The 16,082-nt window shown below is 43.0% G+C and overlaps 1 protein-coding gene across 1 annotated transcript; it reads left to right on the forward strand.

The window, feature by feature from the left end:
* Positions 1–4,869: 4,869 nt before the first annotated feature.
* fyna (FYN proto-oncogene, Src family tyrosine kinase a) lies at positions 4,870–14,889 on the forward strand (the record flags this gene model as incomplete). Its single annotated transcript, XM_083682896.1, has 12 exons — positions 4,870–4,916; positions 7,630–7,886; positions 9,476–9,572; positions 10,496–10,594; positions 10,824–10,927; positions 11,033–11,182; positions 11,366–11,530; positions 12,299–12,478; positions 12,868–12,944; positions 13,098–13,251; positions 14,237–14,368; positions 14,681–14,889. Exons 2-12 carry the CDS (start codon positions 7,640–7,642, stop codon positions 14,887–14,889), a joined length of 1,614 nt encoding a protein of 537 aa, XP_083539022.1. The 5' UTR covers positions 4,870–4,916; positions 7,630–7,639.
* Between the last annotated feature and the right edge of the window lie 1,193 nt (positions 14,890–16,082).

Raw genomic sequence — 16,082 nt, forward strand, 5'->3', positions numbered from 1 at the left:
GTCTGAGACATGCAAGCTCAGGTCTTACCCTCAGACCAGGAGGATGTCTTCTTGGCCTAATAGGTCTTCCATGTGGGACCCTAGCTGGTATTTGCCTTCCTCATGAGCACCATATATATTATAAAGATCAAGTGCTATTTGTATGTGAAATATGTCATCAGATCCTTTGTTTATGTTTCTAATACAGTTTTTTTTTTTTTTTGCTCAGTGATGGATAGCACTAACCTATAGCCTAGTAGGCTATTATGCAGAGGATCAAATAATGCATTCAAAGAATATTCCTAATCCAAGCATTAGGCCTAAATAATGGAATGGTTCATACTAGGCCTAATGATGCCGTCTCTGTTTATCAGTCACTCACAAATCCGTAGAATAGGCGATATGTCCCACCATTTGACTACAGAATACATTCTAGTCGCTGATTGGCTCTAGATGCTGTCAATCACGGCTTTGGTCCCGTGTGAATCCGCATCAGCCTTTACGCCATCATCTGTTCCGCGCGGCGACAGCGGCTGTAAATCGCAGGGACGGGGTACCGTTATTTTCTCAATGCAAAATATTCCCTTCGGTAAACTGTCGAAATATCGATGCATCTGGAAAACGTAATGGATTAGACGGATTGAATCATGGTAAGCGCGGTTTTGCGTTGCATTTAATTTGTTACACCCGCCGCCTTGATCACACAGACAGCGAGCTGGATATATCAGGGGAAAGGTGATAAATAACAGATCATATTCAGCAATGTGGCAATTATTGTTCTTCGTATAGATGACAGGCTATTTATTCTGAAGAAATAAAGAAATGTAGGCTGCCTGAAGCTACCTATAGAGAAGGACATGTTCTTCCTAAAGACACGGTGATGTGATGTTTTGCAATGCTGTGATTGTGGAGGGGTCTTATGTTGCAGCAGGGATGGATGCCTGCAGAACAGCCTACTATGCACTAAATCCAAACCCTCCGACGGCCTATGCCTATGTGGTGTGTTCAACATAATCGTGACAAGCTGTTTCCACTGTTACCGGTTTAAAACGCTGCGAGTGTGGACTCAAAACAGCATTAAAGGTTATTACGAAATGTGTCTAGGTGTAGCCATCCATCTTGTCCGAAATGAATGAAACGGATTCTTACTGAGTGCAATTTTGTTTTTTTTCTGCACGTTCGAGAGCTACAGTTGCATCCAGATGCCTGACTAGGGCAGGTCTGTTGACAGGATTTGCATTGTATTTGTATGAATTACATTGTATCAAGTTACCTCATCTTAGTTTTCTTCACAATCAGGGGGGAGGAGGGAGAAGTCTTGTGTTTTGCATTGTTGCTCATAGGTAAAGCTGGCATCTGTTTTTCCTCTTCACTGAGAAGGCCAGCACATTTGGCTTGCGTTATATATCTGTCCTATTTGCCTTTCAGCCTGATGAATGGACTGAATAGACACTACAATGTCCCATGGACCATGTGGATTCCCCTCAGGCCATCATAGGGCAGTACAGTATAAACATACTTATCACATTGTGAACTATGTTTCAGGAAGCAGGAGACATTAGATGCTCTTTGGCCCAGGTAGGGACAGAGGACTGAGAGTAATGTACTACACTGCACCTTGTTTTTAGACGGTTCACTTCCTGGGCATAACTTAGATGACAAACTGCAGCTAAGTTACGTTAATTGTTTTGTTTTGTTCATGATCAAAGCTCTCCTCATTATTATGGTGGATAATTGGGGTTTGGGATTAAAAAAAAAAAATGTCCTTAAGGAATATATGTGAATACAGAAATGGAAATAGGATAGAGACAGGATAGAGAAAAGACAGGATAACATTTTGTAATTGTATGAAATTACAAGCAGCACTGCCTGTCTCTAATCCATATCTGCACAGGGGAAAAAAAAAACTGCCTGTTGCTGCAAAACATCAGAACTGATCCCCTCCCTGTACGTCTCTACGGGCACTTTCCGTTAGTGCAAGCATTATTCCTTTGCCATACAAAAGCTTTCCAACCTTACATGGTGTACCACTGTATTTTATACATCATAATTTCCACTTGGTTCTGACTTTGACCATTGCCCTGCATTGGCAGAAGATCTGGAAAGAACAATTCCACCCCGATGCACAATCAACATCTAGAGACGAACCGAGCCGCGACTACCACTGTGGGGTGGAAAGGGAAAGTTAGCTAAATGTTAAGAAACTTGTTTTTCTAATCCACACTCTACTAGTCATACAGCTCTACTAGTCATACAGCTCTACTAGTCAAACAGCTCTACTAGTCAAACAGCTCTACTAGTCAAACAGCTCTACTAGTCATACAGCTCTACTAGTCAAACAGCTCTACTAGTCATACAGCTCTACTAGTCATACAGCTCTACTAGTCAAACAGCTCTACTAGTCAAACAGCTCTACTAGTCAAACAGCTCTACTAGTCATACAGCTCTACTAGTCAAACAGCTCTACTAGTCAAACAGCTCTACTAGTCAAACAGCTCTACTAGTCATACAGCTCTCACAGAGTGTGTTTTGTGATTCAGGCTAACTAGCATGGCTTACTCAACATGAGCAGTTTGACACCACAACACAGCTAAACCCACTTGAGTGTGAGGCTCAGCTGTGGGCTTTCTGACACTAACAACCTCTTTTCATTCAGTACGTGAAGAATGCTTTGAATGGCGAACACTGCATTACATTGTCTAGATAATCTTTTGGGCCAATGAAATGTGCCCATTGTCTTGCTGTTGATACACTGAATGAACTCAGTTTTTCGAAGACAAGCTAATATTGTAACTATCCAGAGAATGGAGCATACCAGGAAGAATTTACCAGTCTGTGCTGAATTAAAACTGGCAAGGATACTGATGATAGCTTTCACATGCATTTGAGTGGCACACATCTGTCTAAACAAAACTAGGCCAATTTGTTTTCAAATGTGGTGTGGGTCTCATTTTGGAATAAAATACATTTATAGAATGCTACTTCAGAAGTAGAGGTGTGGGAGTTCTGACCTTGGTTTGAATCATGTCAATGAACAAAGTGAGTGCAAAGGGGCCCCTCAGTTCATATGGATAGAGAGGCTGCTTTGTAGTTGACGATCAGGAGGAGTGTGGACAGTAGCCACAAGTAATTGCCTCAGGAGTGTTTACAAACTCTATTTCAGAACCAAACCGATTTTTTTTTGGTCAAAGGATGGATGGGTTAGGGTCAAACAACATCACAGAATCGATCATCAGCGATGTGTAGACTTTAGCGTTGTACAATGTTGTGATGTTTTGATGCTTGTCCCTTGAACTGTGACAATGTAGCATGTACAGGAAACAGTATCCTCATCGGACCCCGTCCATCACGCCTGTTAGGTCCTCTTGGAGGCAAGCTGTTTGTTTGGGTCTGAAAATAGCACGCTGAGTGGTCTTGTTGTGCCGAGGTGGTCATGCGATATACCCTGTGCCACCAAAGGGAAGGGACTAGCCCCTGGCCTGTGATGCCATGGTCTTTTCTGGGATGCTTGTGCCTCAGGTCAAGAAGCACTGAGCAGGCTAGCATGTCTGCCATGACCTAAGGAGGTTCTGTTGGGGTAGCCTGCGGTTCTGGTTTCCCCCTCATTTGGCTAGTAGTGTTAGTTGATGTGTATCGTTGAATACAAGTGAATCTAGCAGGGGAGGCTGGTGGAGGTGGAAATCGGAGTACAGGCTCGTTATTGATACCATTTCTCATTCCAGTTTCTCTCCTGTTAATATATACATATATATATATTTTTTTTTTTAAATAATTCCTTCTTGTAGCATTGTGACTGCCTATGGCCCCTGGTCTGAGCATTGATTACTTTGTCTTATGATGACTGATGGATAGATGATTCACTTACTTAAACAAATGTATTTGTTGTAAATCGCTTTGGATAAAGGCGTCTGCTAAATGCCATAAATGTAATGTAATGTAATTCCGTTCCATCCATGACAATGAGCCTGTCTTTCCCTGATGTCAACGTCCACCAGCCTCCCCTGGTGTCTAGATAATGTCATGGTTGTGTTTGTGTTGGTCTGGTTGCCATGCCACAGACAGTCGTTGATCATGAATCACCACTCAGTGTCAACTTTGACACTGTAGCGAATGATGTTTTGAGCATTGTGATGCTATTGATCACGGTCTGATCCACTGTGCACCCCCCCCCCCCCCCCCCCCCCCCATCTAAATTAATTTGGAGCAAAGTTTTCCCCAGCCACTTCGCACCGCTTTGTAGTCTGTGAGACATTATTTTTTCGAAAAATGCCTGATATCTGTTGCACTCATTCAACAACAACAGCAACTTCACCCACAACACCAAGACACAGACGTGATTCATTCATATGCAAATAATGCTTTATTAAGCAAACACACAATCACCATAGAAGGAGGACCACAATGAATAGGCCTACATGTACACAGTGTTAGATGCCCTAGATTCCGTCATGGATATTTCAAAGCCCTCATAGTCCCAGACCTAGTTACTTAGAGTAGAAACATTTTCATAATCCCCATAAGGGAAAATGATGATGTCAGAGCTCTCCTCATTTACTCTCTATTCCCTCTAGGAATATGGTTGCAGTGCAACACTACAATTTATGATATCTGCTCTGCAGTGGCACCAGCAGGAAATACTGTAGGATGTTTGACATGAATATGAAAGATATGAAAACAATGTTTCTGCGATTGAAGGATTATCAGAGTTATTGTGTGGTCTTGGATCCTTTATTTATGTTCATCTGTAACCTTCGTGGTTGAATAAAGGCTTATATGTCTAAGCTACTGCTATCCACTCACTGGGTATTTACGATTATATTTCAGAACCAATGATTCAAAACAATCTCTTTCTCTCTGCAGTGGATCCGGTTTGCTCTGTGCTAAGCAATGTGGAACAAATAAAGATCTGGATACATTGAAACGACAGCATACAGTAGGTAAGTACCAGCGCTGTTTTATGCTGCTTCGCAGCAAATCCTATTAGGATCTGTGAGTACACAATATGTTAATCTGTTCATAATAACATTATGAAACATAATTAAAAGACGGCAAAGAGATCCTGGTGTTTCATCCTGGAATTCAGCCATTTAGCGACCCACAGAAGAGATGATCAGTCGGATGAGGAGAACAGGCTACAGGTTCAGGATAACAAGTTCCTAACAGATGTCTAAAAAAAAATGTATATACATCATTATACACACAACTGACAGGGTGTTATTTTGCAGGCAACTAAGCAACTGTTTTGTTTGTGTTCCAGCTCGCGGGGACATTGTATATACTGTTCAAGAAAAAATACATTGATGCAAATATTCAGTCCTCAAATTATATGAGTTGCCAGTGCCGTACTGTGGTCCTCTATTTTAGCCGCGGTATGCCGTCGTAAATGACACATCTGTTTGCGTTTTCTTTCAGCATGCTTTCCTGTTCCTGGCTAGTAACGTCAGACAAGGCTTTGCAGACCTAAAGGAATTCAGGCTCGTGCTGCATAGCTTCCTCTACTCTCTACTGAGTAGCAGCACCGTCATGGTATTCATTAGAAAATTGGCTCCTCTAAGACATGATATTGAGCATAACCATGACAACACACTGTTTATTAAGACACCAGATATTGAGATGCTATATTTAAACACATCTGATATTGCTATTTGTCATTAATAATCATAGCTGTGAGAGACAGGTCAATGAACACTGCATTTGAATGAATTCATGCACTCCAATATATCAGATATGTCATCAAAGGAAAGTTGTAATGTTTTGTATACAGTGTTTATGTAAAGATTTATAAAGACTGGGGGGGGGGTTGGGGTGAAGAGACTATGGGAATGTCTTGCTGCATGCATGCAGCGCAGATGCTGATGCTGATATATTGTCACCATCACTATCTAAGGGCAAAGTCCTTGACCTTTTATGTCTGCATTTTTCACCAGTGTACACATTCCGCACAAGATAAGAGCCTGCTAGCCTACTGGTAATGTTGAACTATTTTGACATAATGGTGTCACCAGTGACCCACCCCTCCCACCACACCAGTGCTGCAGGTCTCACAGACAGGGGTCAGGAGCAGTGTGATGGTGTCCTTCTGGCTTGATCCACCGAGGTGCCAGAGTTCGCTCTCAGCGGTGCTTTACTCTCCAACCACAGTCATGGATGTAAACAAGTGTGTTTTGAATTAGCAACTCAGAAGTCTGTCACTTTGCATGTTAAACATGGTAGGAAGACAACACTGCAGTTGCTCTCCTATTTGTGGCATTTCAACCATTCTGGTTTCCAGTGCTTAGAGGAACAGCTAGCTGGAATGTACATTAGCCTAACTGGTTCTTTAAAGACGGTAAAGCCTCTTCAATTGGCAAAACAGATTGCCTCAGCAATCATAGAAAGTAGTGTAGCTTAAGAGAAGCCAAATCCTCTCCATGGGTCGCAGCATAAAGAGGATGGTAGACGTTTGTTGTTTAGAATAGTGTTTTCTTGATCACAAAAGAAAGAATAATGTTTTCTATAGTGGAGCATGTAGCTTGTAAAACAAACAAAAATAGAATTCATGTCAACTCATAAACACTCATAAATTACTGTGTGGCAATTATTTTCTATTTTGAGTGTGCTGTTATAAGATGGAAAAAATAAACCATGACCCTACACTCGTTAAAGGGATGGTTTGACATTTTGGCAATTCATTTTTTCTACTAACCCAGAGTCAGATGAACTCATGGATATCATTTGTATATCTCTGCGTGCAGTTGGAAAGGAGTTACAAGCTCTCAAACTCATGCATCGCTAAATGCCTCAGGAACTAGCCAGCTCCTCTCAAAAGCAGGGAAATAGACCTTCTAACTACTCCAAATCTGGGTGAGGTTAGCACTTTGTACTTTATGTATTTTATTACATGTAAATTATGAAATTATAGTATTTCAATTATAGTTGTTATAGTTTGTTTTTTATAGACTATAGTTGTTATAGTTGTTTTTTTTGTTTTTGTTTTTTTTACTATTTTCTCTAAACTATGCATTTCATTCATCCACTGTGATGGTGGGTGCAATGATAGACTATGCGCTGCCTCTCAAGTCAACAGAGCGTGCTTATCAAGCAGCTTTGGAGTAGTTAGAAGGTCTGTTTGCCTGCTTTTGAGAGGAGATAGCTAGTTGTTCCTGTAGACTTCCATTTATTGTGCTAAGGCATTTAGCAATGCATCATGATATCTGAGAGAGCCTGTAACTACCTTCAAATGGCAGGCAGAGACATACAAAAGGTATCGATGAGTTCATCTAACTCTGGGTAAGTAGAAAAAAATGAATTGCCAAAATATCAAATTATCCCTTTAAATCATAATGGCAGGGTATGAAATGAAGGCCCAATACAGTATATCACAATACATAAATTGCTATAAAGGTTTCCAAATAATCTAATTAGCCTCCAAGCTTTGCTACTATGTGACCTACCCTGTCTTATACTTTAACACTCTGTTTAACCAATAATGTGGTTTAATACATCATGTTTTATTTCATTCTAATAGGAGCAATTTTTGTTAAGCTTCCATATCTCCCCATGGAGAATCCACAATAATGGAATTCTGGAATCGCAATCCCCAACGGCTTTGAGGCTGGCTCTGCGCTTCTTCCCTCTAATGTCATTGTCTCCTTCTTCCCTCCTCCACAGACAATAGATAATGGGCTGTGTCCAATGTAAGGATAAAGAAGCAGCGAAACTCACCGACGACCGAGAGACCAGCCTCACACAGAGCTCGGGGTACCGCTATGGGGCCGATCCCACGCCGCAGCACTACCCCAGTTTCGGGGTCGCCGCCATCCCCAACTACAACAACTTCCAAGGCGCTGCCACACAGGGGGTGACGGTGTTCGGAGGGGTTCACACGTCCTCGCAGTCGGGAACACTTCGATCCCGCGGAGGAACAGGTGAGGTTCAGACTGTGGTTGTCTCATCTTCTGTCGTCAAACTAGATTCTGTCATCAAACTAGATGCTCAAATATAATGTAAATGCAAGAGGATTGTTTTCTACAGTTTAGCTCCATTTCTTGTCAACACATTATTACTTAAGAATTGCCTAAAGTTATGATTCATCCACTCGTTGATTCATTTAAATTCATCCTGAACTGTCTGGAAGTGATATGGAATTGACCTGAACTGTATTGTTCCCCGTCATGGTTGCCACGGTCACCTCCTCACCTACAGTGTCCTGTGTAGAATGTAACTATGTACTTTTCCTTTCCTTGAAAACCCACATCTATCTGCAAGCTAACAGTATAGGATCCATGTCCCATGGCTGTCATTTAATGAATAACAGAGTGACCTAGATTAATGCAGGCTCTCAGCAAAACAAATCTGAGATCAAAAGAGCTCAGACATTATGCTGAATCGTACAAAACCGACGGAGGCTGGAGAATCAGGTTTAGTTTACAGTCTCTCACACAGATCCGAAAGCGCCATACATTTATGACGCACAATGATCAATGACCTCTCTCGCTTTGATGACAACTACTCTTGAGGTCTATTTGAAAAGCAATCCATGAACATTTTAGCCATTTAGCAGACACTTTTATCCAAAGCGACTTACAATAAGTAGATTTGTCTCAAGTAAGTGAATCAACTATACATCACAGTCATCGAATGTAAAACCTTGGATAAGAACAGTGCTAGAGAAAGGGAGGAAACGGGTTAAGGGGTGTTTTTATTTTTTTATTATTATAATTTTTAGTTTTTTGCAAAAGTGAATGTAGAATAGGATGTTCGGGGGTAGAGGGGTCTGAGGGGGAGGAGCCCATGTGCAACCTAAAGAGATGGGTCTTGAGTCTACGGTGGAAGGGAGGGCTGCGACGTCTATCTGATTGGACACATGATGTTTGGTGTGGTTGAAAGGACGTAACTCTGGCAGGGAGAGATGGAGACCTTGCAGGAGGCAGGAGGGGCGAGGACTGCACAAGGATGTTTCTGATCAAATCAGGAAATGAAATCACTCTACAGTTTTAGGGCTATTGAGAGAGATTCAGGCTCCAGGGAATTACAAATCACATCTGATAAATGTGATAAGGTTTGGAGAGACTAAAGGCTGGGTTAACTGTTTCCTCACCAATATTCCAGCCAGCTCTCTTGGTTAAAAGAATATTGGCGTGTGTGTTTGAATTCAGCATTGGCTCTTGAAGGTACCTTCAAAATAGGGAGTAGACCACCATTGATAGTAGTTTGAACATGTATTAGGGTTCCCTCATTTGTTCTGAGAATGCCGAGCACCGACAGGCACCTCTGTCATTTGAGCTGTGGTTATAATGAAAGGCTGGTGTTTTAGTTGAGTTTATTTGACAGTTTTAAAAAGCACACATACAGTATTACAAAGACCTACATGCACATGAATAAAAATCCAGGAGAAAAAGAAATTGAGGATATGACACAATAAAGTCCAATACTTATTTCTCATTGTGGTCCTCAATTGACTATCTGTGTTACTGTTAAACCATGTCTTGTGTGTCTCTCATGCTGTTTCCTGCAGGAGTGACTCTGTTTGTGGCTCTCTACGACTACGAGGCTAGGACAGAAGATGACCTCAGCTTCAGGAAAGGAGAGAAGTTCCAGATTCTCAACAGCACGTAAGTGTGAAGGCATTTGCGTGACAACATGAAGGGTGGTTCTAATTTCAGCTGTTTCTCATTTTCTTCTAAATGTTGTGGAATCTTAGGAACAATATAGATTGTTATTTCTGCCATAGCTGGCTGGGTGGGTGGGTGGGTGGGTGGGTGGGTGGGTGGGTGAGGGCTTAAGACTTGAGCTGTAAAACATCAATCAGCAAAGGCTCGTTAAAGTTTTCTGGGCTTGTTAGGGGACTAATAAGATGCCGTTTCTTTTTTCAGATTAAAGTCAAATGTTAAAATGATATTCTAGAGAAGTTTCATACAGGTTCAGTTTTTTTGTAGGGGAGAAAAAAAAAGAAGAAAGACTCTTAGGATTGAAATGAAAGACTCTTAGGAGAGCCTGAGCCTGACGTCAACACAGGGGTGTTACCCCAAGATGTCCCTTTTTCTGTCCACTTCTCGGAATGTCCTGCCTCCTCTATCCTTTGGGACTGGAATTCTTTTTTTGGACATTGGATCTCAGCTTCTACAGCAGCCATGTAGATTGACATATGTGCTGTTCACTGTGGCCGGTTAACGCAGCACAACACCAGGACCTCGATGGGAGGAGGTGTGGTGCTGGTTAATCACCCTGTCCACATTTGCTGTCAGAAACATGGTCCAGCTGCTGAGTAGTGGGTGGCTGCCTATTGGAGACTGATTGTCCTGAGGCTGGTGGAAAGATGGCCAGAGCTAGGGCCAGCAGTTCTCCTTGACCATGTGATTTGACCAGGAAAAAAAACCGTTGGGCCCTAGTTATATACAGACTCTAACCTCCCCTTCCTCTTTCCATCTCTCTTTTCCTATCTCTTTCTTTCTTTCTGTCTTTCTCTCTCTCTCTCTTTCCCTATCTCTTTCTTTCTTTCTCTCTTTCACTCTCTCTCTCTCTTTCTCTGGTGCAGAGAGGGTGACTGGTGGGAGGCTCGTTCTCTCACTACGGGTGGGACTGGCTACATTCCCAGTAATTACGTGGCTCCAGTGGATTCCATCCAAGCTGAGGAGTAAGTTTAAGTTTTTGCTCCAAAAACACACACACACACACACACACACACACACACACACACACACACACACACACACATACACCCCATCGAACGCCTTTCCAACTTCCACTTTTTGCTTGTTCGCCATTCATTCAAGACATTTTAAAGCTAAATAGTGAAACAGCCAACATTTCAATCCCCCTGACTAACTTCTCCCTTTAACACTGTTCTGTCCATCCCTCTCCAGCTGGTACTTTGGTAAACTAGGGCGGAAGGATGCTGAGAGGCAGCTCCTGTCCAACGGCAACCCCAGGGGCACTTTCCTCATCCGGGAGAGTGAAACTACCAAAGGTACGTGAATGAAAAGAACTTTTAAGACTGACGTGTTGTTGACACCAGATGAATGGTCCACCCATGTCAGTGCCAGTCTAATGTTCAGTCATGTTTCTGCGTCAGGGGCCTTCTCACTGTCCATCCAGGACTGGGATGACGTCAAAGGAGACCATGTGAAACACTACAAGATCCGCAAGCTGGACAGCGGAGGCTACTACATCACGACCAGGGCTCAGTTTGAGACGCTCCAGCAGCTGGTGCAGCATTACTCTGGTTAGCCTCAGCAACAGCATGGCATTGCAATTCAGTCTGTTCTGGAGGTTTTCCGAATGCTATGATTCCAAAGTTTCTACAGTCAATAGAAAATACAATTGATGAAATATACCGATCAGTTTTAGTTTTATTTCTAAATCTGTGGTGTTTGTCAATAAAGTAATTCAATCCGATTCGATCCAGCCAGGGCTGCGGGACTGTGCTGCAGGCTGATCGTGCCCTGTCACAAAGGCATGCCTCGCCTGGCCGACCTGTCCGTCAAAACCAAAGACGTGTGGGAGATCCCGCGGGAGTCACTGTCGCTCATCAAACGTCTGGGCAACGGGCAATTTGGAGAGGTCTGGATGGGTACGTACAGTACAGTCTGCCCCGCTGTCACATTCTGTCTGTCAGAGGACCGGAACATTCTGTCTATCAGAGGAAAGAGACATTCTGTCTATCAGAGGAACATCCTATATCCTCATATCCTCATATATAGTGTATATAGTATAGTAGTATATAGTATAGTGTATATATAGTGGCTCAGGGTGCAGTGTGTCTTCATATTGAAAGTGGCCTCTCCCTCTTCTGCACTGATCTGAAAACCTGATGGGTGAAACCAATATGTCAGCTGCCTCCAGGGAGTTTGTGTTGAATGAAGTGAACGACTGATCTATGTCTACATCTGGAAGCAACAAATTCTATTACAGCAGTAATGTGTGTTTACTTAATCACTAAGTGGAACATTAGGTTAGGCTGGATACGATTAGACTCAGAGGATGGGACCGGTGGAGGACATCACACATATTTTCTATCTTCAGTCTTTCATTTTTCAACCCCCCCCAAAAAGCAATAAAATAAGACATACAATTAAAAATGTAAAAATGAAATACGGTTTTAAAAAGGCTGGTGAAAATAGGAATTGTCTGAAATGACCGTTTTAACTGAATTGATTCAGCCGGCCAAAGTAATGTGGAAAATGGATCTATGGGTAATATCTTTTTTTAGGAGAGTCAAGTCGTGGTTTTGTGTTATATCATGGTTATATTTAAAGAGATTGTATTTCTGAGAGCCAAACGTTCCTAAGTAAGGAAAGGGGACAAGAGAAATAAGTTGAGCATGTGTTGCTGCTGACAGGCACGTGGAATGGCACCACCAAGGTGGCTGTTAAGACGCTGAAGCCAGGCACCATGTCTCCTGAGTCCTTCCTGGAGGAGGCTCAGATCATGAAGAAGCTTCGGCACGACAAGCTGGTCCAGCTCTATGCAGTGGTGTCAGAAGAACCTATCTACATCGTCACAGAGTACATGAACAAAGGTAACACACACACACACGCGCACACACACACATGTACACCGGACACACCCACACACACTGGTCCAGGTATGCACTGTCAGAAGACAACAGCAGTTAGTGCAGCTCAGTGTGATACACTTTGCAGACTCCACGATGGAATGGAAACACATACACACCCAACACATACTCACAATGTTTTTACATCATTTTGTTTGTCCAATAACCACAGCAATAGCGTAGAAATTGCTGCTTAATTTAATTCCTGGTTGGAGTCGCCAGATTGATGTCACATCGGTGGCAAGGTGTTGCTTTCAGTTATGATTTAAATCAAAATTAGTGTTTGGCAGATTGTGTAGACCATCTGTTTTTGGTAAATCTCTCTCTTATTTTCTCCCCTCTCTCTTTATTAGGGAGTTTGCTTGATTTCCTGAAGGATGGAGAAGGACGAGGGCTCAAGCTGCCGAACCTGGTGGACATGGCAGCTCAGGCACGTTGTTTCAGCTGGTGCAGAGCAGCCATTTTGTTTCACTCTTGATCTTCAGTCTTTTCTCATGCCATTTGGTATTATTGCGTCTGCATCTTGGAAAAAACCCCACAGAGAGCGTGTACTGAAATGGTTGAAATGAACTACATTTCCCAGGTGGCAGCGGGCATGGCGTACATTGAGAGAATGAACTACATCCACAGAGACCTGCGCTCTGCCAACATCCTGGTCGGAGACAGCCTTGTGTGTAAGATTGCAGACTTCGGCCTGGCCAGACTCATAGAGGACAACGAGTACACCGCTCGGCAAGGTACCAGTCACACTGTGTTCACAGAAACACTGGCCCTCAGCTCCCTCTTCAAATCAGCCATTTCTAATTGACAGTCAGTGACTGAGAAAGAGGGATTCCCCTATCGGGAATAGTTACAGTACTGCACAACACAGCGTCTGTCAAACACTGCAGTGTTTCTGAATGGAGCACTCACATCATTTTCAGGAAAGGCTTTTCAAACGTGCCTCAAATAATAGTATCATGTTAATTCACTACATACACAGGGGAGGCTGGTGGAGGTAGAAATTGGAGGACGGGCTCCATTCCATGCATTACATTACCTCCACCAGCCTCCACTGTTCCATACTGTACATAGAGCTTGGGGGGGAAGGAAAGGGATGGGTGGGTCTTCTCCTGTGTGAGTGTCATTTGTAGACACTCCCTGACCCTTTGAACTTCTGACTCCCTCTCCTCTCTCGCTCACTGAGAGCATACCTGGAAAGTCTCCAGCTCTTTAGTCAGTCTGGCAAAATGTGTAGCCACTGTTAGTGGTTCAAATGTTTCCTGGTTCAAACAAGGATAAATCCAAGCTCAGAAAAAAAGAGAAAAGAGAGAGAGAGTTGTTGTTTTCTCATGTAAACTGTTGAAATCTTGGATAAAGAGAAGAACCATTAGGTGCCGGATGGCCAACTTATTCCTGGGTTTCCTACAAAATACTCTTTACTTACCATACTTTACTGCAGCGTATGTTTCTTTCATTTGAAAAGCAACATCACCATCAAGAACAATGACGACAACAACAACAACAACCAAATATGGTTTAAAGGAGGAGTAATGCAGGTTATCCCTCTCCCATATCTGTGTGTGAGGCCTTCTGCCCTCACAGTCTGTATTGATCTAGTGCATTTGTCTTTTATTTGCCTTTACGTCTAGGCTATGTCAATGTAAAGTGTATAGAGACGTTTTAAATGCTCTTTTTTTTTTTTTTAAATCTAGTTGAATTTGATGACTGTTTGTTTTCTAGGCGCTAAGTTCCCTATCAAATGGACAGCCCCGGAGGCAGCGCTCTACGGGAAGTTCACCATCAAGTCAGACGTGTGGTCGTTTGGCATCCTGCTCACTGAGCTGGTGACCAAGGGACGGGTGCCCTATCCAGGTGAGGGAGGAGGGCTTTCTGCAATGGCTGTGTCTTAACGTGATGATTGACTTTGTATGTTCGGTCATCTGAGGAGTGTGGTAGGCCTGAGAGGTGTGTTTGTGTGTGTGTGTGTGTGTGTGTGTGTGTGTGTGTGTGTGTGTGTGTGTGTGTGTGTGTGTGTGTGTGTGTGTGTGTGTGTCTGTCTGTGTCTGTGTCTGTGTCTGTCTCTGAACAATACGTCTGTGTCTGTGTCTGTGTCTGTGTCTGAACAATGCGTCCGTATTTCTGTGTCTGCGAGCCCGACATGTAACATCCATGTTGTTTCTCTAGGCATGAACAACCGGGAGGTGCTGGAGCAGGTGGAGCGAGGCTACAGGATGCCCTGCCCCCAGGACTGCCCCATCTCCCTGCATGAGCTCATGGTCCAGTGCTGGAAGAAAGACCCAGAGGAGAGGCCCACCTTTGAGTACCTGCAGGCCTTCCTGGAGGACTACTTCACTGCCACTGAGCCACAGTACCAACCAGGGGACAATCTCTGAGCGCCCCCCCCCCCCTCCCCCCCATCTCTTATTCACACGTTCACCACCAGAGGGCGCCGCCACCACCACCAACTCTGCAGTGAAATGAAAGACTGACACCCTGCTACGGCAGGGACACCACCACTGCAGTGCAAACGATAGGCCGCCTCAGTATCACTCTCCAACTTCTAGTTCTCTCTGAGATGTTAGCGTTTTTTCCCTCTCGCCCACCTGACCCACACCATCTTCAATAGAGAGGGATATGCACTCAGTGATGCACAGAGTTCATTCAAAGGGTGCTTTTGGAGGGGGTCTTTACGATCCCAGGCTTGATTGGCTGTTTTGGAGGGGTGGAGGAATCATGTTGTCTACTTGTATGTAGTGTAAATATGAATCGCTTGTTTACTTATACCTGTTATTTTTGTTTAGTTTTTATTACTTTTGATATTTTTGAAATGTGTGGATTTTTTTAAATCCAGGTCAAGAATAATGAGAATTATGGATCATAAATAAGTATGGGGGCTCACAGTTGGTAACGACATGTGATTTAATTGTAGAAATGGTAATTGTTACAAATCGTGCATCAGAAAATCCCGGGAATTGCTCTGGGAGTCTACCAACCTTTTTTATAAGGTTAACAATGATACTTGTATTCTCTTCTCAAGGACCTAGATGTATTATAGCACCCGTTCTTGCCTTTTTATGTTTTGCTCTTAATAAAACGTAAGGGAATGCCTTCATGCTTTCTAAACACAAAATGCCTACTGCATCATAACCTCCTTTCCTCACCAGACCTGTATGGCATCTGCACTGGTAACAAGTGCATCCATTGTATTTGTGCTTCAGCCAATGATTTGGAATCAGCTTAGAGCAGTTTCAGTTCATTATCGCTTATTGCTGTTAAGAAGAGGCTGCTGCCTCCTACATACAGTCACAGATTTTAGGCTGATTGCTTATAACAATGATATTTTCAAATGTATGTTGCATATTGTAATGGCAGCAGGCTGTGTAGGAATTATGCTTTGAACATGCAGTACAGTATGTCTCTCGCTTAGGCCAAACTAAACATAAACTGCCATTTTCATGACTGGAATGAAGGATAAGTGTATTTGGAAACAACATGTTGTGTATGTATGTGAGACCAAACACTTTTATTTAATGGTATTAATTCATCAAACATTGTTAGCTATTCTGTTACATCCTGTTTCTCCTCA

The sequence above is a fragment of the Argentina silus genome (assembly GCF_951799395.1).
Source record: "Argentina silus genome assembly, chromosome: 13".
In the NCBI taxonomy this organism is placed as follows: domain Eukaryota; kingdom Metazoa; phylum Chordata; class Actinopteri; order Argentiniformes; family Argentinidae; genus Argentina; species Argentina silus.